General features: G+C 41.7%; 3 protein-coding genes and 1 long non-coding RNA gene across 6 annotated transcripts; 2 read left to right on the top strand and 2 right to left on the bottom strand.

Annotated features, from left to right (window-relative positions):
- LOC124412820 (kin of IRRE-like protein 1) lies at positions 1-27,172 on the top strand. Of its 3 annotated transcripts, none has more exons than XM_046892963.1 (6): positions 1-249; positions 20,394-20,587; positions 22,858-23,092; positions 23,517-23,644; positions 26,034-26,205; positions 26,895-27,172. In XM_046892963.1, exons 1-6 carry the CDS (start codon positions 207-209, stop codon positions 26,990-26,992), a joined length of 870 nt encoding a protein of 289 aa, XP_046748919.1. In that variant the 5' UTR covers positions 1-206; the 3' UTR covers positions 26,993-27,172. The 3 variants fall into 3 exon arrangements, with proteins under 3 accessions (XP_046748919.1, XP_046748921.1, XP_046748920.1); XM_046892965.1 differs by lacking the exon at positions 1-249 and adding an exon at positions 3,110-3,128; XM_046892964.1 differs by lacking the exon at positions 1-249 and adding an exon at positions 7,561-7,990.
- LOC124412822 (hemolymph lipopolysaccharide-binding protein-like) lies at positions 2,839-3,703 on the bottom strand. Its single transcript, XM_046892968.1, has 3 exons — positions 3,544-3,703; positions 3,206-3,442; positions 2,839-3,082 (listed from the first exon to the last, which is right to left on the bottom strand). The coding sequence occupies exons 1-3, from the start codon at positions 3,650-3,652 to the stop codon at positions 2,877-2,879; spliced, it is 552 nt and encodes a 183-aa protein (XP_046748924.1). The 5' UTR covers positions 3,653-3,703; the 3' UTR covers positions 2,839-2,876.
- LOC124412823 (CD209 antigen-like protein E) lies at positions 8,386-9,580 on the bottom strand. Its single transcript, XM_046892969.1, has 3 exons — positions 9,417-9,580; positions 9,085-9,321; positions 8,386-8,640 (listed from the first exon to the last, which is right to left on the bottom strand). The coding sequence occupies exons 1-3, from the start codon at positions 9,508-9,510 to the stop codon at positions 8,459-8,461; spliced, it is 513 nt and encodes a 170-aa protein (XP_046748925.1). The 5' UTR covers positions 9,511-9,580; the 3' UTR covers positions 8,386-8,458.
- Positions 8,603-15,122, top strand: LOC124412827. The gene is made up of 3 exons (XR_006929820.1): positions 8,603-8,789; positions 10,076-10,080; positions 15,105-15,122. It is a non-coding gene; the product is annotated as an uncharacterized LOC124412827 (long non-coding RNA).
- Positions 27,173-27,985: the final 813 nt, after the last annotated feature.

Genomic DNA, 27,985 nt, shown 5'->3' with positions numbered 1-27,985 from the left:
TGACGGAGAAGAGGAAAAAATTTTCAGTGCTGCCGAAAAGGTGGAATAAAATCTAGGTGACGCAAAGTCCGGTGGTGGAATAATTGAAGGGGAGATAAAATGTTAATTAAATAAACACGCTTACCGCTGGGACTCGGGTTGAGAGGGTGGAGGGGAGCGGTAACGGAGCAAGTGGGGGAAACAAACTTCGGCATGTTATAGCCGCGATGGCGCGACGTTTTATTATTTTTCTCATTATTATTTCTAACGGTAAGTCCGCAGGAAGTTTATAAAAACAAACATCACACAATTAAGCTTAACTATATGTGCCCAGAACTGCGTAAGCTCGTTCCTTGCACGATCGGACGGAAGGTGATTCGAAACGAAAGAGAACCGCTGGAACTTAGTCAAATATAGTTGAAACTTGTAGGCGAACTCCTCTCGAGATCTAAAGTGTACTTGGCGAATGCTTGAGGCGCGAGTTGAAGATTATTGACACTCGCATTTGCGGAGTACTTACCTAGTTTAGTTTAATTAATATCGAGGCGAATAGTCAAAATTCCGGAAATGATCATTTACGAGGGGCACGAAAGTAGCCTCGAAAGTCTTTTCTAATATCCACTAATCTGTAGTATGTCGCGTGTCTGATGGTACAAGGGACGTATATTATTATACGACCTTTCACCACGCGCAAAGGTAAAAAGGCGAATTTTTTCCTCTTTGTATTTACGCGAAAAACATGAGGATAACATTCAAAACGTTGAAATTAAAAAATGGATTAATTAACGGTAAAAACGTCGTAAGTACTATCGGTTATGCCCTTTCGTCACGAACTTTATGGAAAATAATCACGCTCACTAATGGTGATGGTTAGGTCCGGTATTATTTTTTGTTTAAGAGAATAAAAAATTTCAAAAATTCTTCCCGAAATCGATAAATCTTTACGTCTTGAAGGTTTTTTACATCGTTTACGAAAAAAAACATAGAAATGGCGGATGCGACCTTGAATCATTTATAAGTGTGATAGATAAAATATATATGGGTGTATCCACCATACTGAGATCTTTTACCATTTTTTATTTGTTCGGTTAATTTTAGTGTAGATATGCGTTTTGAGGGTTTTGTAACGAATGCTGCTAAACAAAATTATACGCCTGCTACCACCAAATTCCCCTTTTGGCGTCTACGTTCTTATACAATTAGACACGCGATATGATAAATTTGATGACAAAGTTGTAGCGAAAAAAATTATATCTCAGTCACATTTGACGGCTCAACAAGGCAGTTTATCTACTTCGCAGGAACGTTCGCTTGATTTATTTACCTAATTTCATATCGATCCTATGATAAAGTTACATGCTTCGTTGACAAAACTGGGTTTTATCTGGCGGGAATGGAGAAAAATGTTTTGGTCGACTTTGGTCGAGTATGTAATCTAAACATGAGCGAATTTACAATCGGTTGTCTCGTAAAAATAAAGACTGAGTTATACCATTCCATTCCAAAAAGATTTTCCAACATTGTCATTAAAAATAAAATAAACATTATTATTATTATTATTATTATGCCATATATGTATAACATTGCAGTTGAGTCGACAAATTGATACGCAGATTGCACTGTGTGCATAAATAAATTGCGGTTGGTTACTGGTTTAATGTTATATTATTTATGATTGGGCGATGAATTGATCCCAGTAATAACATAATATCTGAATATAACGCATAAGTGAACGTATTACGGTATAGGTATATACGAGTTCGAATCAAATCAAATCAAACCAAAGCCAATTATGTATGATATAAAGCCAAGACTCGAACGATCCTATTTGCTCGAAAATCTCACCCTCCTGATTGCTGACTGTGCATCGAGTCACCTTCAAGGTTGTCCGTGAAACCATTCGACACACCATAAAAGGCCCCTCGTATACGTAATTGCGAATTATACGTTAGTGAAAACAGCGAGGCGGGTAATGACAATGCGATACGAGATTCGATGTGAGTGTACGTATTCGCGACCATTGTGAAGAAGAGGGGGCGTTACGTGTTAACAAAAAACGCGTTAAAAGGTGAACGTAACGCGTGCAGGTTGGAACAAACAATATAATTGCTGAAATTACACGGCTTTCGCTATTAGACCGTGTTTGGTATCTGATAAGCCATGGCTGTGGCAGTGGGTATTTCACAGACGAACGCCCTTCGACAAATACAAACCTTATTACACAGTCCGTCACCCTTAACGTTCACAGCAGCACAATTTCCGAAGGCATTCGAAGAATTCGTTTCGCACGGTAAACGCGTGTGTAGCGATTTCATCGAATGGGTGATCGGTGAAACAGAATCGATTACTCAAAATTAGAGACCGATAGTTATGGTGTAATAAATTTCATTTCGCGTCAGCATCGCCCGGAAAAATCACTCGCTGGATTAACCCGTGCAATTGTGGCTGCAATCCGGTGTTTTTTCGAAATTTGACTGCCAAACACTGGTCTTAATCTACTGAACACGTTCGATAATACAGTCACCCTCTTTATACAAACTAAGACAAGACTTTTCCAAGAATATGTAATCAGATAAGAGTTAGGTTCGTCTCGCTCAAAACAAAGTGATGAAATATTTTAGTTCTCATTTACCATTGGTTCTCGGTTCAATATGGAACTCGAAAGATAATCTCGGCCGCTGTACCGTCATGTATATAGAGATATCTATGTTTCAAAGGTCAATAAGTCATCTGGAAAATGACATGATTGTACACGCGGCGCAATTCATGAATTTATCAGCGTGATTTTATTTAGAATATAAACGTTATTATTTTTAAAAAATTACATATTTCACACAGTGATCAACAAACCATATCTACTCTTTAGCCAGGCCTAGAAATATCTCGTCAACCGATACCTATGGAATGTAATGTCCGTTCTTTGTTGGTTGCTGGTAATAGCCATTCTGTGGCACTACCGTTGCTGTACGAATTTCGCAGACGTAGGGTTCCGACCAGAAACACATCCTGCTCTTTAGTCCTGTACCACTTTTCTTTACAGCAGCACAGTCCCCGATACCATAAGGCTGATTCGTTCCCCACGGTAGATAGAACAAACGTGCCTCTAGTAAATTGAATAACACGCATTAGTTAACGTTTTCCGCACGTTGGTTAGTCGCTCTTTACTTCAACTTCTCATCATGAAAATTTATTGCAAAATTGTTCAGATATACGGTATGATACTCACGTGTGTCAGCAGTAACCCAGTTGTCATTCTTTTTCTCAATACCGACCCAAACATTCGTACTCGGATTCCTGATCCTATTTATGAATTCAACTTTCTCAAGAGTGTCAATCACGGCGAGGCGGCCTCCCTCGGAAGCGCAAGCATCCTTTGCGTTACTCCAACTGAGCTTATCCTGATGTATTTTGTAGGCTGCATTTACGGTCGGATAGTAAACGTAGCCCGCCGGTAAACTGATGGCTGAAATTAGGCGTGATTTTATCATTTTTATTCCCGGAGTCTTTTCGTATTTCGCAATCAGTTTGGAATATTTTAAGTCTATTAAATTTGTTTCTACTTACTCGTTGTGACCGACGCGGTGTTATACGGTACCTGATAACCATTCGACGTCACCGAAACAACCAACATGCAGACTAGCTGCAAAAACAGCATTCTTAGCGCGATGGACATTTTCGAAACGAGACGGTTACTCTCCTCGGATTAAAACTAGCTACGCGTAGCAGTTCTGCTTTACTTTATAGTAAACCAAGACGCACACGTGGTACAAGATAACCCGCGTGAACTTTTCCGACTCATGTATATCGAGGATACTATAACGGTTGATTAGCCCATACGAAATTATGGGATCAGGAGTGGGCGAGAGACGCGAGTATGTTTGGAGGCAGAACTTATTGAATATATTTTTGAGAATGAAAAGAAAATGCTCGAAACTAAATAACAAACAGGTGAGTCCCGCGTGGCGGTTGTACACGCCCCGCCTCATAGTGCGAATCCTCAATTTTAATTAACCTGCGTGTGTGTGTGTGAGAGTGTGGGTGTGAACCTTGAATACGATAAGAGGAAAAGTACTGGCTTTTTCTCTCTCTCTCTCTCTTTTGCCGAGTGGGTACTTTCGGAACTATGTACATTGCACGAGGACAAAATGTCCCCACTCTCAAATCTTGAGGATAAAATTCCCAGGACAAAATCCTTCCTGGAAAAATCCTCTCTCGACAAAATTCACCGTGACAATATCCCCCTGATATTGAATTTATTAAAAATGAAAGGCGAAACCATCCCGTACGAAATACGGAATGGTGACATTCGCAGGCGAAAGGTTTGAATAATTCCGCCTCCGTATGTCAGGGGCATTACCAAAACCACAATATGCCACCCCAAACGAAAACGCAAAAGGTGACTGCGCAGCCCAAACGTTGGAATATAGTGGAGGGGGGATTTTTTGCTGGGGAATTTCTTCAACGGGAGAATTTGTCCTGGAGAATTTTGAAAAAGGATAATGTGGATGGTAACCCTGCTGACTGAATGAGAACTTCTTGATAGTCGATTGGCCGTGTCGATCGCGGTCGGATATATTTAGGGTTGTTCGACTCTGTTTGGCTCCGCTTCGCGGGTTCGGGGTTTATCATGACAGATATGATGGTGCGACGTCACAACACAAACATCGACTCGCACTTGAAGAAAATAAAGTTAATCTTGTTTCTTGGTCAATTATGTTTATCTTAATAAAACAAGCCAGTTCTCCGGATGTTTTTATCGGCCTGATAATTCCTGGAATTCTCACTTTGGCGCAGTACATCACTTTTCCCGTCCTTGGTAATATTGCGATGCAATCGCTGCAATTAGTGTCCACGCACTCCGAGTGCATGCCCCTGGGTGAAGGGTCATTCTTTCTTGACTTTGTTAACAGTTTGCAATAACGAGAAGTCTCTTGTTGGTAACCGTGCGAAAAAGACGTGTCTAAGCTCTCTCGGCGAGGTTGCACTAACAAGAGACTATTACCTGCATTGGAAGTTCAGATAAAGTAACCTTCTTCTGATACCAATATTTTCATTTGTAATCAAGCAAGTAAATTTTTTCAGCACTTTTCTTCCCGTAGGAATTTCTTGAATACCATTTTGGATGTTCGGAGTTTTCTGTACGAGCTCGCATTCGTAGAGATTATCATTTCTCATAACCAAGTGATGCAACAGTCTGATATTCTTTTTCTCTCTTAGCGATGTCTACTTATATTTCCATACAGACTACGTAACACGATAACTAGTATTTGTATCTTGTTTGGCATTTCTGTAATCTCGACATACACTGCATAAAATTGGGGTGTATTACTCACATAGTTGTACAATGTGAATTTCATCACTACGCCTAATGAATATGTGCACCGGTGAAATCAAATCAAATCAAACTGAAGCCAATTATATATGATACAAAGCCAAGACTCGAACGACCCTATTTACTCGAAAATCTCACCCTCCTGATTGCTGACTGTGCATCGAGTCACCTTCAAGGTTGTCCGTGAAACCATTCGACACACCATAAAAGGCCCCTCGTGTACGTAATTGCGAATTATACGTTAGTGAAAACAGCGAGGTGGGTAATGACAATTCGATACGAGATTCGATGTGAGTGTGCGTATTTGCGACCATTGTGACGAAGAGGGGGCGTTACGTGTTAACGAAAAACGCGTTAAAAGGTGAACGTAACGCGTGCAGGTTGGAACAAAGTATATAATTGCTGAAATTAAACGACCAAAATAATATTTACCTAACAAGGGTTAAACCTCACCTCGTTATCTTCGAATTAACATAAAAGTTTGGCCAATCCTAACCGAGCAGGATCCCAGCTGAGCGCGGGTAACACGTCGTATCGCTATACATCTTATCAGGATGTGTGGAACACGCTTTTTTCATATTTCGAAGGGCTTCGTGTGTTTATGCTTGTGTATGCGCTGAAGTCACCGATTAGTGGCACTCGGCAGCCACTTTGTCCGCGGCTGGACGGGCGTGTGAATGATATTACATTCACCTTTCGGTATGTACAGTAATTTTCATTCCTCTCATAAAAGTTAGGGTCCGGAACTAGCACCGGTTCGATGGCAGGCACAATGGGGTTAATAGCTTTTCTTGGTGGTAGCCACGCGCCGAGCGGTGAATCGATTTTTAAAATTGAACAAAGGAAGAGCAGAGAGTCGGGTGGAAATAAAGATCGTTGTCAGCAGAGCCTTCAGGCCAATTAGCAGCTCCTCACTTGATGTTTTATCGCCAAGCTGGTGGATTCTACCGCATGATTCGAGACATTAGTATACATATATATTACTATACTCGTACATAATTATGTACACAGACACACGTTAATTATTTCATGTTCTACGGGGTGAAATGAAAGGTGTGTTTTTCACCCTCCTTTTACCCAACTGCAGGCCTCGCGTATAAGGCTCGCCGAGTTTTCGCATGAGGTTTTAACGGGGGAACTTTTGCTGGTTGTGTAGAACCCTGAACTTGATAAATGATTTTCAAAACATTAGACAGGCGAACGGAAACGAGCTATCACCCTCAATGCGCAAGATGATACCGCAAATACCTACCGACTCGCGGAGAGTTTCCGTATCCGGTGACTATGAGGAAAAATTGTTATTAACTGCAGGCGAGGTGAAAATTAAGAGGAGATGAAGTGCACGAGCAGGTACCTACATGTCAAGTAAAAAGGTGGTGGTATACGGTTTCAGATGAGACAAGGAGAAAGCCGCGGCTTAAACGCTGCATATAATATTATACGTATAAGTTTAGTGGGGTGGATTCTACCATTCAGAAAGTATTATAACGGCGGCTTTTCATCACCCTGGGCTTATGATTGATGAGGCAACCGCGATATTATTTTGAGTAGCTATGTAGGCAGCCAGGCTGCTGCCGGGCAGACCAGCCACCGAACACGACCTCCATTGTCTGTTGGTTCTTCTGTATTCACCCTCGCCGCTGGTGGCTTTTGTACTCAGTGCTCTGCTGCTAATGGAAAGCACTTTTCGAACGCAACATACCCGCCTATCTGCCACCCACCGCCGCCGCCGCCGCCGATTCTACGCCAGCATCCGCTGTGCATGTCTCTTTTGCCTGTTTACCCTGCGCGATTGCGACGACTTGCAGACTAGTTGCCTAATAACAGCCACGTCCTTCCAGCGTGTCCGTTTATACGCCATTATCTGCCTATCACTGCCCCCCGTCCGTAGGGATCGGACAGAATCTTCCACTCGGTATAACCGGAAGTGCCTATAGACTCTACCCGAGAGGATCTCGAACGTATGATTTACCGCCACTGAAGGGGACCGCGACTCGCTTCATTTCCGGGACAACCCCTGACTCGCACGAAACCGAAGACCCGAATGGATAATTTCTCGAAGTTCACCGGGTCGAAAATCCGATCTCATCTTCGTATCTAGTATATATAGTTGTACGTGTCTTGATTCACTGGTTGATCGATTCTGCAGCGATATGTGCAGGAATTTCTATTTAAGTTCTTAGATAGTTACAGACATTTTGGCCGAGCGTATTCCTTGTGCCGAGAATGAAAGAAAATTTAGGCTCGTTCCGGTGCGGTGGAGGATGAAATAAAGGAGCGAGAAATATCGGGATAAAATGAATCCTGAATGAACAAATGTGGCTGGCTTTTGCGATTGTGTGGTCCTGCGCGGCGAAGATACTACCGACAAAAGCTGCCGTCCTCCTTCCATCCCAGCATCCAGATGATGCGCGTATAAGTATATCAGTCGGTTGGTACTGCTGATTCTGAGCCGAAAAGAGGACGGGGGGAGGAGGTGCTCTCAAAGCGTTCACGTGGAAACTCGGAATGCCCAGTGGGGCTCGTAAACCCTTAAAACTCTGGGAAGCTCGCAGAAAAGTCCGAGCTTTTGGACCTAAAGCTTTTGTGAAATCTATAACCCTCTTGACCATGGCTCCACCCAAACTCTGGAGCTTGAGAGATAATCGCACCAGGACTTAAAAAATACGGACTTAGCTGGTACATACGTATAATATATGTAGTATATAGACCCAGCGCCATTATCTTTGCCGGCCTTTTCATCTTCCCAACCGTCTCTCGGCCATCACTCAACAACCATCCGTATTAAATGGACTCGGTAATGTGACATCGCATCTTTATTTGGTAAGCAGCTCAATCGGAGGATCGGTAGACGTGACTTTTTCATTGATGTTGGTAGAAATAATTTATACAGTGAAAAAATAATCTTGATATAGAAACAAAGAGCGGTATCAAACAACGGACTATACGCTAAAGACATCAAAGTAATTCATACAAGTTTTTGTTTGGTGATCGGTCTTTATTTTTCACCCCTTGAATTACACAAGGTTGAGCTTATTTATACCATTCAATATTTTTTTTTTTTTTGGCTTCTTTTGCTCCCTGCCTTCCATTGCAACGGAGATACAGTTTTCTCCGAGATTCCGACTTCCTCTGTTGGCCTGGAGTCTAGACCGTGTTCCGTATCTGATACGACATGGCTGTGGCAGTGGGAATTTCGCAGACGAACGCCTTTCGCCATATACAAACCTTATTACACAGTCCGTCACCCCTAACGTTTACAGCGGCACAATTTCCGAAGGAATCCGGACCATTCGTTTCCCAAGGTAAACGCGTGTGTCGCGATTCCGCTGAATGGGTGATCAGTGAAACAGAATCGATTAATCAAAATTAGAGACCGGTAGTTATGGTGTAATAAATTTCACTCCGCGTCAGCATCGCCGGGAAAAATCATTGGCTGGATTTGCACGTGCAATTATGGCTGCAGTCCGGTGTATTTGTCTATAAGTATATGCAGAATGTGTGCTGTGTTCGTTCATAGAAATGTGCGATATTGGATTGCATCGCATTAAAGCTGACGCGGCGTCCGCGGTGGGATTTAGCTATTCGCTCCATTTAAGTTGCATTCAGTGAAGCTCGATTAGTCTGCGAAACAGTTGAATCAGCCGCGCTCTCTGTCATTTGCATCGTAAATAAGCACTGCAAATCCAGCGAAATGGAGAGCTTTCTCCCGGCCACGAGACTCCGCAGTCCGACCAAACGAGACGGACTTATTTACGTAGAATTGAAATTACGGTTCTCCGCAGCAACCCAGTGCACGTCTTTTCTGTTCAGACCGACCCAGACCTCAGAGAACTTTGGCTTCTGCAATTTTATGTATCCTATCTTTTCGTGGGTGTCGATGACGGCCAGACGACCTCCCTCGTGTTTGCACACCAACTTTGCACTTGACCAGTTGCGTCGTTCGCGATGAACTTTGAAAGCTATCGCCAAGTTCGGATAGTTAATGTAACCAGACGGGAGATTTGAGGCTGAAAACGATGGTAATTTATAATCCTGAAATCCGGAAGAACGCGAAGATGGGAGGGGTGGGAATATACTGTCGGTAATGGCTTGTAATGCTCACCCCTTGCGAATTCGTTGGGAGATCCGGCGTGGTGGGAAATTACCGAAATAACCGGCAGACAGGTCAGATGGAGAATGACGAGCCATTCGTTCATCGTATGAAATTTGTCGAGACTTGATTACCGAACACTGGTCTCAACCTACTGAATACGGTCGATAATACAGTCGCCCTCTTTATACAAACTAATACCAGAGAGATAACCTTTGTGAACTTTTCCAAGAATATGTGATCAGATAAGAGTTCGGTTCGGCTTGCTCAAAAGAAAGGCCAGTATTTTCGATCTCATTTACCATTGGTTCTTGGTTCAAGGCTGAATTTAGGGAATAACCTCGCCCGCTGTGGAGTCGTGGATTTTTCATACACCCATATTTCAAAGGTTGAGAAGTCATCTGGAGAATAACATGAGGATACACGTGACGCAAGTTCGTCAATTAAGCAGCTTGATTTTATTTAGAATATCAACTTTATTATTTTTCAGCAATCAAACAAGTTACAGAATGGTCAAAGAACCATATCTACGCGTTAGCCAGGCCGAGGGGCTCTCGAGTTGTGGCTGTTCTGCTTATAGTCAATGCCCAGGAAATGTAATGCCCCTTTTTTGGTGGTTGCTGTTAATAGTTATTCTGCGAATTTACTATGATGATGTACGAATTTCGCAGACGTAGTGTTCCGTCCACCCAGGCCCCCGTCTTATCAGTCCTGTGCCACTTTTGTCCGTTGAAAAAACGGACCCTGGAGTACTAAGATCACCGTGTCCCCACGGTAGAGCCCCCGAGGACACTTGTTTATCTAGTAAATTGAATAACATGCGCCAGTTAGTTTTTTCTGCACGTTACTGAGTCACTCTCCAGTCCTATTAAGGAAAATGAAAATTCATTGCAAAATCATTCAGATGTGCGGTATGACACTTGTTCGTGTATTCCTCAGTTGGATAATGTGAATTTCATCACTACGCATGATAATCATCGGGCTTGTATCGACTGAATCAGAGCAAAAAAAGAAAAAATTGTTGTGTTACTCTGTGCTGTCCGAGTGTCCTGAAACTTCTCTGAAATCCCTTTATTTTCTTTTTTTCTTTTATGCGAGTCTCCGATACTCATCAAAAATAACACGATCCAACTAGTGGGTAAATTATTATAGGAAGAAGAAAAAGTGAATTTGGTATAAATTTTACGTTTGAAGTTGAATATTACGCGTGAAATATAAAGGTAGAACATGCATCGTTTGTTTTCGTGCTTGGATCATTTTTTCTCCCATTGAATACACGTAAAATTCCCTTCTTTCCATTCTATTTCTTTAGACATCGACGATTGAGTAATGGATATGGGTTTGCAGCGGATACGAAGTGTACTTCACGCTTTACGGTTGGACATAAATCACAATCGACGGAATATTCGGCTAAATGTACTAACCTTTTTTGGGTAGAATTTTCATTCTTCATACGAAATCCAAACCGATTGCTAAGAGTAGCGAAAAAACGTGAGAAGGAATTCATCGAGATACTTTCGAATTCAGATGTGTCTGATGAATTAATCCAAATATCACTCATACGCTCGAGGCACGTGGCTGGAAATCTCGTGCACGTGTGATTCTAAAACGCTTCCACAAGCTGGATCAATACAATTTACACCGGTACTCAATTACGACTAAGAAGCAAGTCCAGCAGTCCAACAAGACCGGTGCAGTAACAAATGTTGGCCATCACTATGAATCCAGATTAGCCCCAGAGCCATTAGAGAGATGAATTATTCATTAACCTGATTTTCCACGTTTCAATCTTCGCTCGCGTATCCAACCGCCGGATCCTTCTCCTCGGCCATTCACCGTTCAATGCAGGGTCTCGCGTAACCAGCAACCGGTCCCGAATCGATCTGTTGTCAACCAAGATTAAACTTATATACCCACCCAGCTCTCAGATTAACGCGACGTTGATTGGGCCATTGTGCGTCGGAGGGCTGTCAACAGCGAGGCTGGTCCGCGGTGTCAAGTTACGTGACTGGAATGTCGGGACGTTTCGAGCAGTGCGAGTTTAGAGATTCTCATCATCCATTAAAACGCTTCGCTAATTATGGCCCCTCTGTTTAATTTCGAAAAAAAATTATCCGGGGTAGAAATGAATGAAATTAACTCAATTTTTAACTGACTGAAAAATTCTCGGACACAAATGGGCTTGAAGAAGAGTTGTCATATCGGAGTCCATGTGTCCTACGGTGCAGTCGTGTCAATCCATTTTTCACTACATGATGATTATTCCTCCGACAACGTCAGATTAACTTTACCTTCACTGTTACATCTACGTGCGTATAACCAGATTCGCGCAGCTAGAGTACAGCTGAGGTTTAAATCGAGGAGGCATGGAAAGGTGCAGAGCATGTACACACAGGCGGATGGATCAGGTTCCTCGTCTCTTTTTTCGCCCTTGGCAAACGCCAGTCAAAGGGGATTTTAAGGAGGATAGAGAAGCCGGAGTTGGTGAGCCAGCCAGTCGACACTAGAAGTCGACTGTTCAGGGCTTTTCCAGCTCAAAAACTTGCTAGAAATACGTTAAGTGAGCGCTCTGTCAGTTCACACAGGCTCACTTGCGTATTATGGGCGCATGTGGTGCCTTACATCCTCGTATGCTAAACTCTGAACAAAGACCTGAATAGGATTACGCTTACACGTTCCGTTAATCTCCCTCCTTATTCCGTCTTTCTTCTTCTTATTGATTTTTCGTATGCATCGAGACAGAAAAACTCCGTGTACACGACCTCGCATGAAACGAGTTTTGTTTATCATCTCTCTCGTTTTTCCGGGATGATTGACTACTACATAACATAGTAATTTTCACGTATTGGTAATGGCTACCACGAAAATCAGACTATTAGAGTGTGAACTGTAAGATAACATCATCGTAGTATATCTCAGTTCCCTATCTACGTATAAGAGATTTCCACCCAGGGGTTTCAACTTTTCCAAACTTTAAACTTTCAAGTTTCGGCATAAAGGCACTCCGCGTCTTTACTTTCCAAAGAAAGTGAGGAAAAGTTCGTTCCCTCGCCAGCATCTGCGGCTCCATTCTTGCACCCTGTGTGGTCCCCGGTCCAATAACGGTCCCTAAGTAACGGCTATCGAAACCACAGTTCATGCTTTCCTTATAAAAATTGAATGAGAATACGAAGAAGGAACTAAAAAATCCCCGGGTAAGCTGAGTTACCGAAGTGTTGTTCTTACATCCCTTCGCTTTCCCGCAGCATTGGTATAAACGAAAGTTTTCTCGACCCGTATAAATACAGACCTGAAAGAGCAGTAATTCCATCTCGCGTCCAATTTGCCGTTGGAATTCTAGCAGACATACGTACACGCACGTATGTATGTATACATCCCTTCTTCGACCTTTCTAGTCCTTGGCCACCGTCGCTTTGGGTCGATTCTGCGTTGGATTTAATCCGACAAGAATCTCCGGGACGAGTGTAATTAGTTTAAGGCGAGGAGGGAAAAAAATCGTCCTCGAAACTGGCGCGTTACGGTTGTGGAATCGGGAGTAGATGAAGGGTGTGGAGTTTGGGGACGGCGAAGAGCTTAACTTGCGGCAGCAGATAGACAATAGCGAAAATCAAGAAAGTTTGGCTTATCAGGATGACTTGCGGCAGCTTTGAAGCGAACTTTTGCCGGTCCTTCTGCCGGAGAAATATGCGTTGTAACCACGGCCGCGGTTTTTTTGCCTCAGCACCGGGACCGCGACTCTGTCCCCGACTAATCACCTCGTATTTCAACTCTTTCTTCGCCCCTACGAGAGTCGGGTTGTCTGTATAAGCTCATCCCCCGAAGTCTCCCGGCTATCTTGAATAACTTGTAATATATTCAAGTCAGGCATATTGTGATTTGAAATTGAACAAAAAAGCATAACGATTTTCAAATCTTTCACCTAATACTCGAGCGACTCGCGCCTCTACAAGAACGAAAATTCCCACTTCGCGAGGGGCTTTCTTCTTGGATATCTTCTTCTTCCTCCCCTTTTGGAATGGCTCTGGGGAATCTCGGCAGGGGTACCCAGGTACATTCACTTCCTCCTCTTTACAGTGTGAAAATGGCGAAGCCTCCCCGGGGGTAGTTTAAGCTCTCGGAACCCCCGAGCTCCCGGCTGCTTATACACATTGTACCCCTGTCGAATCCAGTCCGCGGGATCTCTGCAAGCAAAACAGCCTAAACGCCGCGCTCCGCGTTCGCCTATCACGCCGGAAAATTCGCTTCAAGGGAAACACCCGATGTTAACCAATCGGGAAACGCGTCAAGTGGCTCAAGTGCCCCCCGAGGTCTTCCCCGCCCCACTTAACCCAACTGACTTTGGATCGAACCAGAGCCCGAACCTTCGGAACTGCGCTCGTCCTTTTACTTATCCCTGCGGGCAATCAGACACGCTGGTTACCCACGCTTATCGCTGTTACTGTACCATTATTAGAACGTATGCATTCGTAGGGAAAAATTGCGAGATTTTGATTGTTTTAGGGACGCTGATTAGGCGAGGTTGTCAACCGAATTCGTGCGAAAATTGAAGCAAAGAGATGAGCGAACTTCTATAGTGAGTCATAGAACTCTATGAGTCGTGTGAAAATTGTAATGATACGTCTTGGAAGTTTGCGATTAATTGAAAGGAAATTCCGGTCATTTGGTATTCCTGCTGGTAGCTGGATGTCAATCTACTTCTAAGGCAGCTCCGAGACTTGACTTAAAGCAAGGTAATTCAATCCTGTAACGTTCCATCAAGCTCTTCGTAAAAAGCTTTGCCGTTAACCGCGTGCTGAGGTGTTAAAATTGTTTCTGACGGTATACGTATATAAAACACCTCGAGGTGAGCTTGGTATACAGATTTTCTTGGGTAAAATCATTATAATGTATTCCAGCGCTGTTCCGTTCCATCAAATTCTATCGCAAAATCCTTGGCTGTTTTCGATCGCGTATTATACATACAGCTCACAGTATCGTATTGTGTATATGTATATCAGATTTTCACAATATGATAATTTTCGCCGGTAGGCAGGTTCGTATCGGATAACTGTTCCCTCAGGTTCCTCGTGATGCTCCGCATACTTCGCCGTATTCTTACAATTGTCCATGTATAACGCGTAGGTATATGGATATAAATAGGTGTCTGTACATCGGCAAGGTTGTCGGGCTCGACCATTTGCCGCTCGTTTTAACCCCAAACGCAACATTACGCAATTTTCATTTTCATTTCATTTTACTTTATTTTATTCCCTGCTTTCATGGTGTGGAAAAATCGCAATTTCACCTTACGGTGGTTGAAACGTATGTTTATTGTATTTTTTATAGCAACACGTTTCGGCGACAGGATATTGCGGGAAATTTTTCAAGGGTTGAAGGTCAGGGCGGTTTCAAAAATTTTCACGGGTGATACGGTTCAGTGTGTTTGTTGAGAGAAATATTCAATCATACTTGCCGGCCTTGAAATGACAATATAGAAATTGTTCGATTATAAAATTTTCGACAAGAACTCAGTTTGCGATTTGTGCGCATTTTACAAAGGCGGCTTACGTATGGATATACATAGTTTAATATGTACGGCTGCCTACAGCCGCACGATCGCCGTTCTGGCGATCCGGCGTGGTGGGAAATTACCAAGATGATCGACAGACAGGTAAGACGGAGGATAACGAGCCATTCGTTCATCGTATGAAATTTGTCGAGACTTGATTACCGAACACTGGTCTCAACCTATTGAATACGGTCGATAATACAGTCGCCCTCTTTATACAAACTAAGACAAGACTTTTCCAAGAATATGTGATCAGATAAGAGTTCGGTTCGGCTCGCTCAAAAGAAAGGCCAGTATTTTCGTTCTCATTTACCATTGGTTCTTGGTTCAAGGCTGAATTTAGGGAATAACCTCGCCCGCTGTGGAGTCGTGGATTTTTCATACACCCATATTTCAAAGGTTGAGAAGTCATCTGGAGAATAGCATGAGGATACACGTGACGCAAGTTCGTCAATTAAGCAGCTTGATTTTATTTAGAATATCAACTGTACTACTATTCAACAATTACGTGAATTACGCAAGGATTAAAGAACCATATCTACTGGGTTATGGTTGTTCTACTTATAGTCAAAGCCTAGAAAATGTAATGCCCCTTGTTTGATGGTTGCTGGTAATAGTTATTCCGCGATGTTACTATGATGATGTAAGAACTTCGCAGACGTAGGGTTGCGGGTCATGATTGATGGTCTTTTCCAAGCCTGTGGCATCTTCGTTCGTCTCAACAAAGTCCCCTAATCTCCCACTAGGTTGACCGGCGGCCCACGGTAGACTCTCCCAGCGCAATATGATATCTAGTAAATTGAAAAGCATGCATCAGCTAGTTTTTTTCCGCACATTGCTGAATCGCTCTCGAGTTCAACTTCGAAAAATGAAAATTTATTTCAAAATCATTCAGATGTACGGTATGATACTCACTTTCATGCGCAGTTTTAAAGTAGCGATCAACATCGTCGTACTTAATACCGACCAACACTTTGACTTTTGGAGGCTTGAGCCCTTTTAAGAATGCAAGCTTTCGAGCAGTGTCAATCAGGGCAAGGCGACCTCCCTCGGCAACGCAAGCGGCCTTTGCATCATCATAAATGTGTTGATCCAGGTGTATTTTGTAGCCGGTTTTGTAGTACGGAATGTAAGTATAGCCCACCGGTAAATTGCTGGGTGAAACTAGGGGTGAAATAATAATTGTTATTTCCAGACTCTTTTCCTATTTCAATTTAGAATAAATCCAGTCTATTGAATTTGTTTCCGCGTACTCGTTGTGACCGACGCGGATTGACATCGTCCCTGACAGTTAGATCATTACATGGTTTCCAAAAAAGAACTTTTTTTTCTTATGCGTATTTATATTTGACGCTCTTGAATCGGAATGTAGTGATAAAAAATACCCACCACGTATACTTTTCATGTAACGTTTTTTTCATTAATAAAACGCTACTTTGGCTCATAAATTATAATCAAACACGAATGATAGGAAAAAACATTTTCACAAAGAAAGTTATAAAGTTAACAAGTTTAAACACTAAAATCGTCAGGAGATCTATCCTCTGGTACAATTCTAGTTATTTTTTAGTTTTCTTTCTTTTCATATCATCGATTCGAGTTTCACGGCGAACCGATCAGCAAAAATCTGCAAGCATTCCTTCTGACCATTGTCCGTTGTGTTTTGACATAAAATACTTGGATTTGCTGCGTAGTTGAGAATAAACGTAAATTCTCATTAGAGCTATAAATTTTGTGCGAAACTTACCAAAGGTGCATTCCGTGACATCGCGATCAGGATTCTAGGTCGATGTCTTAGACTGGTTTTATGATTTTTTGTATGGAAGTATACGACGAAAACGTGGAATCGCAATTTTTTCAAAATATTCCTACCCAGCGAAGGCATTTGCAGTATGATTTAAAAATTTGAACAAATCCACTTTTTAAAATCGGAAAAAATTCAGAATAATCTTATGAAATATAAAAAAAAAATTTGACACTTATTAGAATATAGGGATTCCATAACTTTAAAAAAAATTTATAAAATAAAAAATCATTATTATTTGATTGCATTTTTGACGTAAGAATTAACATGAAAGAAAAGAAAGATGTCTTGCAATTCATTGTAATAGACATTCTCGACCCATATTGTAATGAGCTATTATGATAATTCTTATGTCGAAAATGCAATCAAATAATAATGATTTCTTTTTTTTTCTTATTCATCTGTTGAAGTCATGAAACCTTCATCTTGTAACAGGTGTCATCAATTTTGCTACATTTTATTAGATTCTTCTAAATTCTTTTAGATTTTAGGAAGCGCGGTTTTTTCAGGTTTTAAAATCAAACCTAAGATACGATGGGTCAAAAAATTCTGAAGAAAAATTACGATCGCGTTTTCTCTCATGTACTTGCGTAAGAAAAATTATGAAGCCAGTCTGAGACATCGACGTAGAATCTTGATCAAGATGTCATAGAATGCCTCTAAAATATCCACATTTAACAGAAATAACCACTAACTTTCTTCCTCTTTCCATCAGTTTGAAATGGTTTTGTACGTACAGATACTATTTAAATAGATTAACGTAGTGTGAATGTAAAAACAAAAAATAACGAATTCTGAAGTTTTAACAATAGAAAGAAGAGTATTATTATGTGATAAATACTTGGCCATAAAAATGGAGAGCAAACATAGATTCGGTATATTGAAACCTTCACATCTTATAAAATATGTATATATATATTTTGTTTTTTGAAGGAGGATTTCGTTACAGACCTTTATCCGACTTCACCGAAACAACCAAAATGCAGACCAGCTGCAAGAACAGCATTTTCAGTGCCACCGACATTCTCGAAACGAAACGTTCAGTCTCTTCGAAGTGAAACTAGCTACGGGAAGCAGTTCTGTCTCACTTTATAGTAAACCAAGGCGGTACATTGATAACCGGCGTGAACTTTTCTAGCACGTACATATCGAGGGTACGTACATGAAATCTCACTTGCCAAAATAAAGTTTATCCAGTTTTTTGATAGACAATTTTTATCGGAATTAAACAAACCAGGGTCACATCTCCGATCTCCTCGCCCTCTAGACATTAGAGATACACTCTATACATCTTATGCAATGTGTTTTCATTTTCGACCACTTGAGAATCATTTTCTGGTTATTTGTATTTTGAACCACGTGCACGGTTTGTTCTCTTTTCCTTCCTTCATTGTAAATCAAAGTAATCCTACCTGCACCCGTGGGAAGAGTGGTAGTGGCCGTAACTGTCCCACTACCCAGGGTTCAGGGGGTGGAAATGTATGAGCAAATTAAAAGGCGCGAAGCATTTTTTCTTCTTCTTGATTAGTCTTGCTTTCCGGAAATTGTGAGGAGCCAATCAGGGAATTCGTCAAAGTTTTCCAAACACTAAGGAAGACTCTGTTCAATAAAAGTCTTCATTTCAACTTTTGCTTCCGACAAGAGTCTTCACTTTCATTTGTGCATTCGTTTAGTGCAATTCTTCAGTCATCTAATTTTTGTTTTACGAATTTATATTACCTCTTCTCAAAAAACTAGTCACATTTAGATCTTCATGTCAAACCGAATGGTTTAACCTTATTGTTATTGTGTTTTTGAATCTAATCATTTCATTCCACTAACATTTTGCGATAGTGTTTATAATCTAATCATTCATTGTCAAATCCACCGCTGAACACGCAGAGTCGAAAGATCCACGAAACGTTTTATTGAAAAATTCAGCGTACATTTTAGGTAATCGTTGTTTAATAATTTCTGGGTACCATTCTCTTTGCAATCAAACTATGTGACGAGTGGCTTTTTTCGTACAGAACCAATGGTCAGACGCAACCCGTCTCATAACACCACTTCCGGGACGTTTTTATTGTCGTGATTATTCCTGGAATTCCCACTTCGGCGCAGTAAGTTTGCCATTCCCGTCCTCGCTCATGTTGCGATGCAATTGCTGCATAAGTATTCGCACACTTCGTCTGCATGCCCCTGGGTGAAGGGTTATTTTCTTTTGAATTTGTTAACAGTTTGCAGTAATGAGAAGTCTCTTTTTGGTAACCGTACGGAAAAGACGCGTCTAAGACGGCTCTCTCGGCGAAGTTGCAGCTATCGGACACACTAACGAGAGACTATTACCTGCATAGGAAGTTCACATGAAATGACCTCCCTCTTATACCAATATTGTCATTCGTAATCAATGAAGTAATTTTTTTCAGCAGTTTCCTTTTCGTCGGAATTTCTTGAACGCCATTTCAGATGCTCGGAGTGTTCTATCGAGCTTACATTCATAGTGATTATCATTTCTCATAACTAAGTGATGCAAAAGTCCGATATTCTTTTTCTCTTTCCGTTTTTTACTATTTCCATATAGTTCACGTGACGTGAAAATTAGTATTTGTATCTTGTTTGCCCCTCCTGCAATCGCGACGTGATTGATAGAGTTAAGTTCGGCTCGCCCACAACGAAGTGATAAATATTTTAGTTTTCATTTACCATTGGTTCTCGGTTCAATGTCGAGTTTGGGAGATAACCTCGCACGCTGTGGAGTCGTGTATTTTCCATACACCCATATTTCAAAGGTCGAGAAGTCGTCTGGAATATAACATGAAGATACACGTGACGCAAGTTCGTCAATTAAGCAGCCTGATTTTATTTAGAATATCAACTTTATTATTTTTCAACAATTACGTAAATTACGCAAGGATTAAAGAACCACACCTACTGGGTTATGGTTGTTCTACTTGTAATCAATACCCAGGGAATGTAACGCCCCTTCTTTAATGGTTACTGGTAATAGTTATTTGCAGCACTACTGTTGCGGCGCTAATTTCGCAGACCTGGAGTTTCGACTAGTAACACAGCCTGTTTTTCAGTCCTGTACCACTTTTCTTTACAGCAACGTAGTCCCCAATACGATAAGACTGATTCATTCCCCACAGTAGATAGAACAAACGTGCCTCTGGTAAATTGAATAATAATGTTTGGGTTATTCGGTTCTGGCAGAGACAATTGACAAAAGAATCGATCCACGTATGAATATATATAAGTAATACCGCGTTTGATAATTGTCTTAGAAGACACTCGTTAGAGAACCTACCGAGTTTACAGAAGTGGGGAATACGCTGAGTGCATATGAGCATTGTATGGATATTGAGGAAGGTAAACCCACCATTAGGCACTAAATTCTTACAAATACGCAGCAATTGATTTTTTCTGCACCTTGGTTAGTCGCTCTCCACTTCAACGTCGGAAAATGAAAATTTATTGGAAATCCGCCCATATATACGATATATTATGATATGTACCGCCGTCTACATCAATTCGTTATCAAAGTACAGTGACCAGCGAAAATAAGCTCGCCGTTCCGGTCGTGCACTGAATTCCTTTCTTGTGTTTCGCGATAAGCCGGGCTTGGGACGCGGAGGACAGAGATTGTACGATATTTCAGGTTGCCTCTGCGCAGACACGATGACCGTGATACGCGGTGGAGAACAACATTTGTCGTCGTCGAACGATTTTCGAAAGAACCCGGAGAGGAGCTTCGAGCCTGAATTCGACTTAGGCGTCGTCACCAACGTCACCAGCCTCGCTGGCCAAACTGCCTATCTCACCTGTCGGATAAAAAACCTGGGAAACAGAACGGTCAGTGTAATTTTCATTAAGAGTTCTAGACTCTTTTTTCCTGGTTATTATCATTGCTCGAGTTATGCAAAGTTTCAACTTTTTACATTTATTTTGTCTTGAATCTTGTGACCCAAGTTTAGATATGAGATAGCTATTCTCCTCTCTGTCTGTGTGTTTTTTTTTTTTTTGTTTTTTTTTTTTTTTTTTTTGTGGGAGGGAAAGCAAGATGGCACGCGAGAGAAAGGTGGAGTGAAAAAGGCGAAACTGAAAATGGTCCAGGATTGAATTTCACGAAAGAGTAAACGATTTAAAGTTTCGACATTGAACGTGAAGAGGGTAAAAACGAGAACAAGAAATTAGATTCTTAAGTTGGGTATGGGCCGTTCCTTGAAATTCTAGGCTCGTTTTACCTTGACTAATTAAAGTCAGTGAAATGTCTTTCAACGTGGGGGGTCGGTCGGCTGGTTTCTGAGCGAAGGAAAGGGAGAAAGAGAGAGTGAGAGCGGCTGGATGACGGGACGAGTCTAAAATGAAAACCTTGCAAACGTTTTCACATCTGTTAACTATACGTGGGTACCCACGCCTTAAGCATACTTATACCGACTAAGTGCATACAGGTATACTGCACTCGGAGAAGAGATGCATTGGGATGAAACGTGGGGATCGCGATAGTGAAATTTCCTCTAGTAAATCTGGCGGGAAGCTTTGCCCGCCTCTCGCTCTCGCTTCCCAATCCCCATCGTCCATGCATGTGTGTTTATCTAAGGGGTGTGCCGTCTGAATTCACCCTCGGGCCGTTCCCTTATCTACTATCGGAGATTCCGTGTTCGGACCAAAGTTGGACTTCGGCCAGAACGGTAATGCACCCCTCTGCAACGCCAACCGCACGAATATTTTTACTCTATTCACTTTTCCAAACTCTCTACGTAAGCGCGGTGCTCGGTTCGGGAGGTCGAAAAATTTTAGTCACGACGTATCCAGCGCAGAATAGTGAATTGTGATGTGAAATATATATATATATATATTTATTATTCAGGCTTAGGTTACGAATATCGTGAGATATGAACTTTCTGACCGACGAATATTATCTTCTTCTCAAGTACTGTATACTTGCGTATATAATTCGTTTAATATTATACGTTTTCTCGGCCGTAACGTTTTCCGTATAAATAATTCAATTAAGTCGGGCTGTGCAGCCGCTTACCACCTCATTTTTATTTCCAAAAAGTTTCAAGATCGTAACGCGATATGTAAGTGAACTTTCCCCCGGTCCGTAATCTCCGAGTGGCGGTATATTAATCTATATAGGTGTCTGAAAACTGTGCCTGCGAATATCTCCATCTGCACGGGTTTAATCATGAAATTTAAAAATTCGCGACGTTTGAATTATCGTTGAGTGACGAATTTTATTTCGCAATTATTCAGGTCTTAGAAGAGTTTTTTTACTACAAGAAAAACGTAAACGAGACAGATTTTCGGTATTCGGGAATTCCCTCAATCTCTTGGAAACCAGATATAGAGAACGAAACAGATGTAACAAATTCGCGTGTCAAGGGCCAAGAATCTCCCTCTATTTCTCACACTTATCGCATCGCGATCTAGCGAGACATTCTTTCCAATGTATCGTCCAAACTACACAGCCGTCGTATAAGCGTGAGATATAACGAAAATAAGTGGAGTCTGTAAGGTCTCGGTCGTCTCGCGTATACGTATAGCGTACGAAAAATCCTCGACGCAAAATGCGTTGATAAATAACAACAACAAAAATTCCATCTTTTCATAATAGAAGTTTCATATCAGAATTATTACAAGTTCGGAGACGCAGGCCCGGAAGTTCCGTAAAACATTCGTCCGAATCGTACCATCGTTTCATGCGTCATACTATCCGGAAATGAAATATGAAAATCCGCGAAGTAGCGGAAGGCAGATCCAGGTGAGCTTGACGATGTGAAATCGGCAGACTATCACGCAGAAACACGCGTGCCGATTGCTCGTCGGGATAGCGATGGAATCGCAATTTACGTGCACAGAACGGTGAGTGGTCAGAGACACCCGCACAACTGATCGCTGCATCAGCATTACAACGGTGCAGCAAACGTTGGCAGATGTTTCCTGGCAGGTTACCAAAGCCTTAATGTTATCCGGGAACAAGGGGAGGAAGGGGGAAGAGAAACCGGGAAATTATCGTTACTCAAGAATTTACAACTGCAGTTCGAAGGCGCCAGCAGGCGCCTATGACTAATGAATCGGGCCCTCGTTCTCACCCTGTTTTTCGCTCCTGCCTCCAGGTTTCCTGGGTGCGGCACAGGGACATCCACATCCTGACTACCGGAACCTACACCTACACGAGTGACCAGCGGTTCCAGGCGCTGCACCGGCCACTGGCGACCGGTTCCGGGGGAAAATCCTGGTCAGAGTGGACCCTTTGCATAAAGTGGGTCCAGGAACGGGACTCAGGGATATACGAGTGCCAGTTATCAACTGCACCGGTCACTTCGCACGCCTTTCGGCTCAGCGTTGTAGGTGAGAGTGTACGTTTTTCATCGGCGGATAAGTTCCAATCTTATACGTCTCGATTTATTCAAAAGTTTCACGCTGCATGACATAGATATATATTTATATATAGCGGGGGTGTTAATCTCTCATTGAAAGTCCGATACATGGCTAACACGAGAAATAACTCACCGAAGCTTCCAACTTTTTACGAGCTTTAAGGCACGGCAATCTCGCCGTTATTTCTCAGCCTATGAAGTCTGCATGGTTTATGGGTGTATAGTGTATTATCGTGTACGTACTCTACTTCAAATAATTTTATCATCCCCCCACCCTTTTCCTTTTCCCCCTGTCCACCTTCTGCTTTCCACGACTTTGCTAAATGATCGATGGTACTTTTTTCACCAAACGTTTCGTATCCGATGATCAGAACTCTGACTCTCCGTCATTACAGTTCCGATGGCAAGGATACTGAGTGGTCCGGATCTCTACGTCGATGCTGGTAGCACGTTGAATCTGACCTGCGTCATCGAATTGAGTCCCAAACCGCTGGAGTACATTTTCTGGTACTACAATCAAAAGGTAAATACACTCTACTTTGGCATGACTGAGGCGAATCAGTGATGCGATGCAGTTACGAATCTCGCAATCCTGTTACTCGGGGGATGCATCGAGCATATAATACATCGTCGAGCTTGCATACCTGTAGGTACATATATCAGTAAAGCGCGACGCGATACGCCACATCTTTGTATCAATCTATTCAATACGATTGAGCGAAACGTCTTCCTCTTCCGGCGGCACGTACGCGTCTCACGACAATGCAATCTCTTTGCCAAGAATTTCCTATACGCGGATATTCAACCGGCACATAAGCCGCGCCTGTAATGGAATTCGTGACAATTTCTGCCGGAGGTTCACCGGGATCGCAGAATCCTGGGTTTCTGCCTTAAGAATTCGAATCCGAATCACTCAAAGGAATTCCGCATCAATAATTCGTTGGAACATTATTACTTTTGCATATTAATTTATACGAGTTTTTGAAAACGTCTCCACGGATATTCGTATCATGTGCGAGCATCGATAAATATTATCGTTTTACTCTTGATTTAGGAGGACGTATTTATTTCATCATTTATTCATTTATTCACTCGCCCTTCTTCATCCACGACGAGGCTGACCATTGAATATACTCCGTCTTGAATCACTTTGAGAGCCGACCATCCCATGTATAAACCGGCTTGAATGTAGCTATCAATTTTGCCGCATGTATCAAAACAGCTTGACATTTTCTTTGCGATTCTACCATATTTTTTTTTATCCACCTTATTCGACCTTCGCAGGGATCAGAGACCCTTTGAGTTTTAGTGGTTATGGTAATACACTGTCGTGGGTGATTGCATTTGAATTTTTTCATGTTGTTTTTCTTGTCATTTTTTTTCATCTGTGCAAAATCATTTTTTTTTTTTACATTTTTATTTCTCTCGTGGTCGCGACGCAAAAGCTAGAGTGTGTAATTAATTTTCCAAGAGTAACGTGAAACAGAATATACAAATCTGTAGAATGATTATACAATAATTTACTTCGAGCCAAATTTTATGCAGATTTATTTGTATGTATAATATAGGTATACATGTTATATCCACGAGAATAGATAATTTTTTTTTTTATTTTATCCAACCCCATCATGGACGTGAATTTCATCCCATCATTTTGATCAATATTTACACTCTACCCACTCGGTCTCGATCTCGAATTTCTCATGCTCAATTTTCAACCAGCCTGATGGAAAAAACTTTGATACAACAGTTTGCGTTAGATTGAAAACGATCGATACAAACTGAGACAGGAATCATTTTGATCCCTACTTTCCTTTATTAGTTTGTTTTTCCTCGAATTATCATGCAATTCTTGTCGAGTGTACGTATCATTCTAACTCTAGCGAATTTCAAACCGTCGTGTTGTGTAAGATTTCATTAGGCGAAGGAAATAATTTCAGCGTGAAGCTCAACCATAAAATTATTTTGCAAATTACAGTCAATTATATTGCGAATACAATATGCGATCTCTGAAAGAATTTCTAACCGCATATATTTTTTAACAAAAATGCATGGCACATTTATCTTGAGTTATTTGAGTTATCGAAGGTTCGAATATTTCGTATCGGATTTCACGAGTGGCAAATGATGCTGAAACTTGATCCTACGATAGTCGCTATTCAAACTCTGCCTATGTAATACATTTGTTCGACAAGAGTGTCGCTTGTTCACGTCTAGGAACGATCGGCTTAACGATCAGTGCACGAAGATGAAAGTCACATATATATATACATAACCGCGATGGATCGCAGATACTTATTGTACTCCACGTGCATTTCCGTTTCTCTTTTCTTCAACGCTTCCTGGGTATTGCATCGCCGCCTCGTTCTCTTCCGTACAGCGGATAAAATTGATTGCAGTTTCACTCGGTCACGGTTAGAGAGACGCCAGAACACGTTCCTCTGTCAAGCAAGCATGAGTATCGAATTGCATGCGGATATTACAGACGATAACTGTGCGAAGCACGTTCCAGGGTCACGGTAAAATATGGAAATCCGAAATTTTGTCGTCTGGAAAAATGAGGAAAATTTCGGTCAGTTTTTCGCAACGAATTTCGTGAAAAGAAAAATAATTTAGCATTAAGCAAAGCTAAGTCTTCCCTTTTATAAGACATATGTAATGGTTTATAACCAAAAGGAATCGAATCATGGAAACCTTAACATTTATCATTTGTAACTCGTGCAAAAATAATTTCAATTCAGTTTTGTGACATTGAGGAAATGCGGGGGATATTCTGAAAAAAATCGTTGGTATGAGTAGGGAAAAAAATTGTAGTTCGTGTTAAGAATACAGTATAGGTACCTGTAAGTGAACGATTGTAAATTCTCATCACATATCGACATTTTTTTTCTTTTCAACTTATTTCTCTTCAGGTGTTGAACTACGACAGTCCACATAGCCGGAAATTCGTTTACACGGAGAGGGAAAACGAAGTGACGACGTCAACACTTTTGATAAAATCAACTGACCAGGAAGATTCCGGTGAATACAGCTGCAGGCCAAGCAACTCGAAGAAAGCGAGTGTCCGTGTTCACGTTTTGAACGGTAAGCCAAGTCCGTCAATATTGTTTGATTTTTAGCTGAAATATTATTTTTCAATTTTTATTTATTTCTTTTTTTTCAATGTTTTGTCCCCGATTAATTTACTGCTCGTTCAAATTGGAGCTGCGATCGGATATCTCTCGTTATCGAATCGCGAAAAGTGGCCGAGAGGGTGGGTACATTAATGCAGAGTGGAAAATCGATGCTAATCTGAAGCACTTTTGATTCAACAATTCTCAGTTAACTTGAAATTTTTGCAACGATTTACCGGACGGTAAAACTGTTTCACGTTCATAGCTATAATACAATCTTAATATCGTGGAAAGAACCGCGCTTGGCTGGAAAAAGAGATAGACTTCGAAAAAATTCCGCTAATATGTATAAAAGAGTGAAATTCGCCTGACAGCCATTCGTTTTTGCGAGCAGATCAGCGATTAGCGGAAAGCACGCACCTGCGATCCTCTTTCTTCATTTCCGTTTCTTCTTCGCAGCTTGCCGGTACCTAAATAAAAACATTTCTCAGGGGCTATTAGGCGTAATGGAAGTCCGATTCGTCGACGGAGCGTTTCCGTTTTCTGCAAGAAAAGTACCGTGGAACTGTCCTACGTCTCGGGTGGTTTTTTTTTCTTACTTCTCGTTTTTTTTTCTCTCTTCTTTTCTCGTTCTGCATCCAATTTTCTTTTTACTTTCAGGCGAACGCTTGGAAGCGATGCAGACCGGCGGGGCTGCCGTCCCCGTTTTAAGTCTCCTGCTAATTGTACTGTCATCTTCAAGCAACGGGTTCAGCTAAGAACCGCCAATGTTTTCCCAGGATAACACGTAGACGTGAATGCAGCTCGTCCGAAGTGTCCCTTTTAGAACTTTGATATTTTTTGAGAGATGAATAATTTTCGCCGATTTCTCATCTTCACATTTCTTGCGCAATCCGCGTCTGTCTCGCTCTTTAATTCTCGCTAAGCAGAAACTGGAGTAAAAAGAGGAGGAAAAAATTTCCTCAGCGAATTCTGTGATGTCGCGGATGGACAAATCGTTGAGGACAAACGGAAAGTCTGATGCTGCAGGGCGCCGAGCCGCCGGGGTAATTAAAGTGTCTCCGTTAATTAAGGAGGTCCTTTCTCTCCCAACTACATAGTAGCTTTTTGCACAACTTTCAAAAAGAATCGCCGTAATTCGTTCGCGTATATATTTTCTCGTCGCACTCACGGTGAGAAAGCTCTTGGAATTTTTTTCAAACTTCTTTTCCTCCCTTCCTTCACTCTTTCCCCTTTTAATTTTCTTTCTACAACCATACTACAGGTATATATGTATATATTTTCATCTTACTCAATTATTTTTCATCTCGTTTCTATCCATCACCCCGTGTAGTAAACCTCGCGAATAAATAGATTCGCGCGTGTTTCCCGCACGTGAAGATAATACCTGGTCACTACGGGTTTGGGCCGACGCCTTGAAAATGTTTGAACGAATTCGATCCCTTATATAGGATTCTACAAACGCAAACAAATTGTTCGCCTTCCTCGTGATAGAATCCTTTTTTTCCTTTTCTAGACCCCGAAGCTCGGCGCGGGCAGCGCGATAACAGAGAGCGGGAGTAAGAGAAGAAGAAAGAAAATAAAACTACTTTTTTCTCTCCTTCTTATTCTTCTTCTCTTATTTTTTTCCCTTTTTTTCTCACGCACGACCTACCGGGAACAATTTGTTCTTCGCTAAGTGATATAAGCTTCAGGGCCTGCACCAGCCCTATCACCTCGCCCGAGGAAAAGAAGAAAATTTAATTACGGAT

This window comes from Diprion similis, chromosome 12, assembly GCF_021155765.1.
Source record: "Diprion similis isolate iyDipSimi1 chromosome 12, iyDipSimi1.1, whole genome shotgun sequence".
In the NCBI taxonomy this organism is placed as follows: domain Eukaryota; kingdom Metazoa; phylum Arthropoda; class Insecta; order Hymenoptera; family Diprionidae; genus Diprion; species Diprion similis.
The sequence above is the reverse complement of the archived record's forward strand: the minus strand, read 5'-3'. Positions and strand labels throughout refer to the sequence as shown.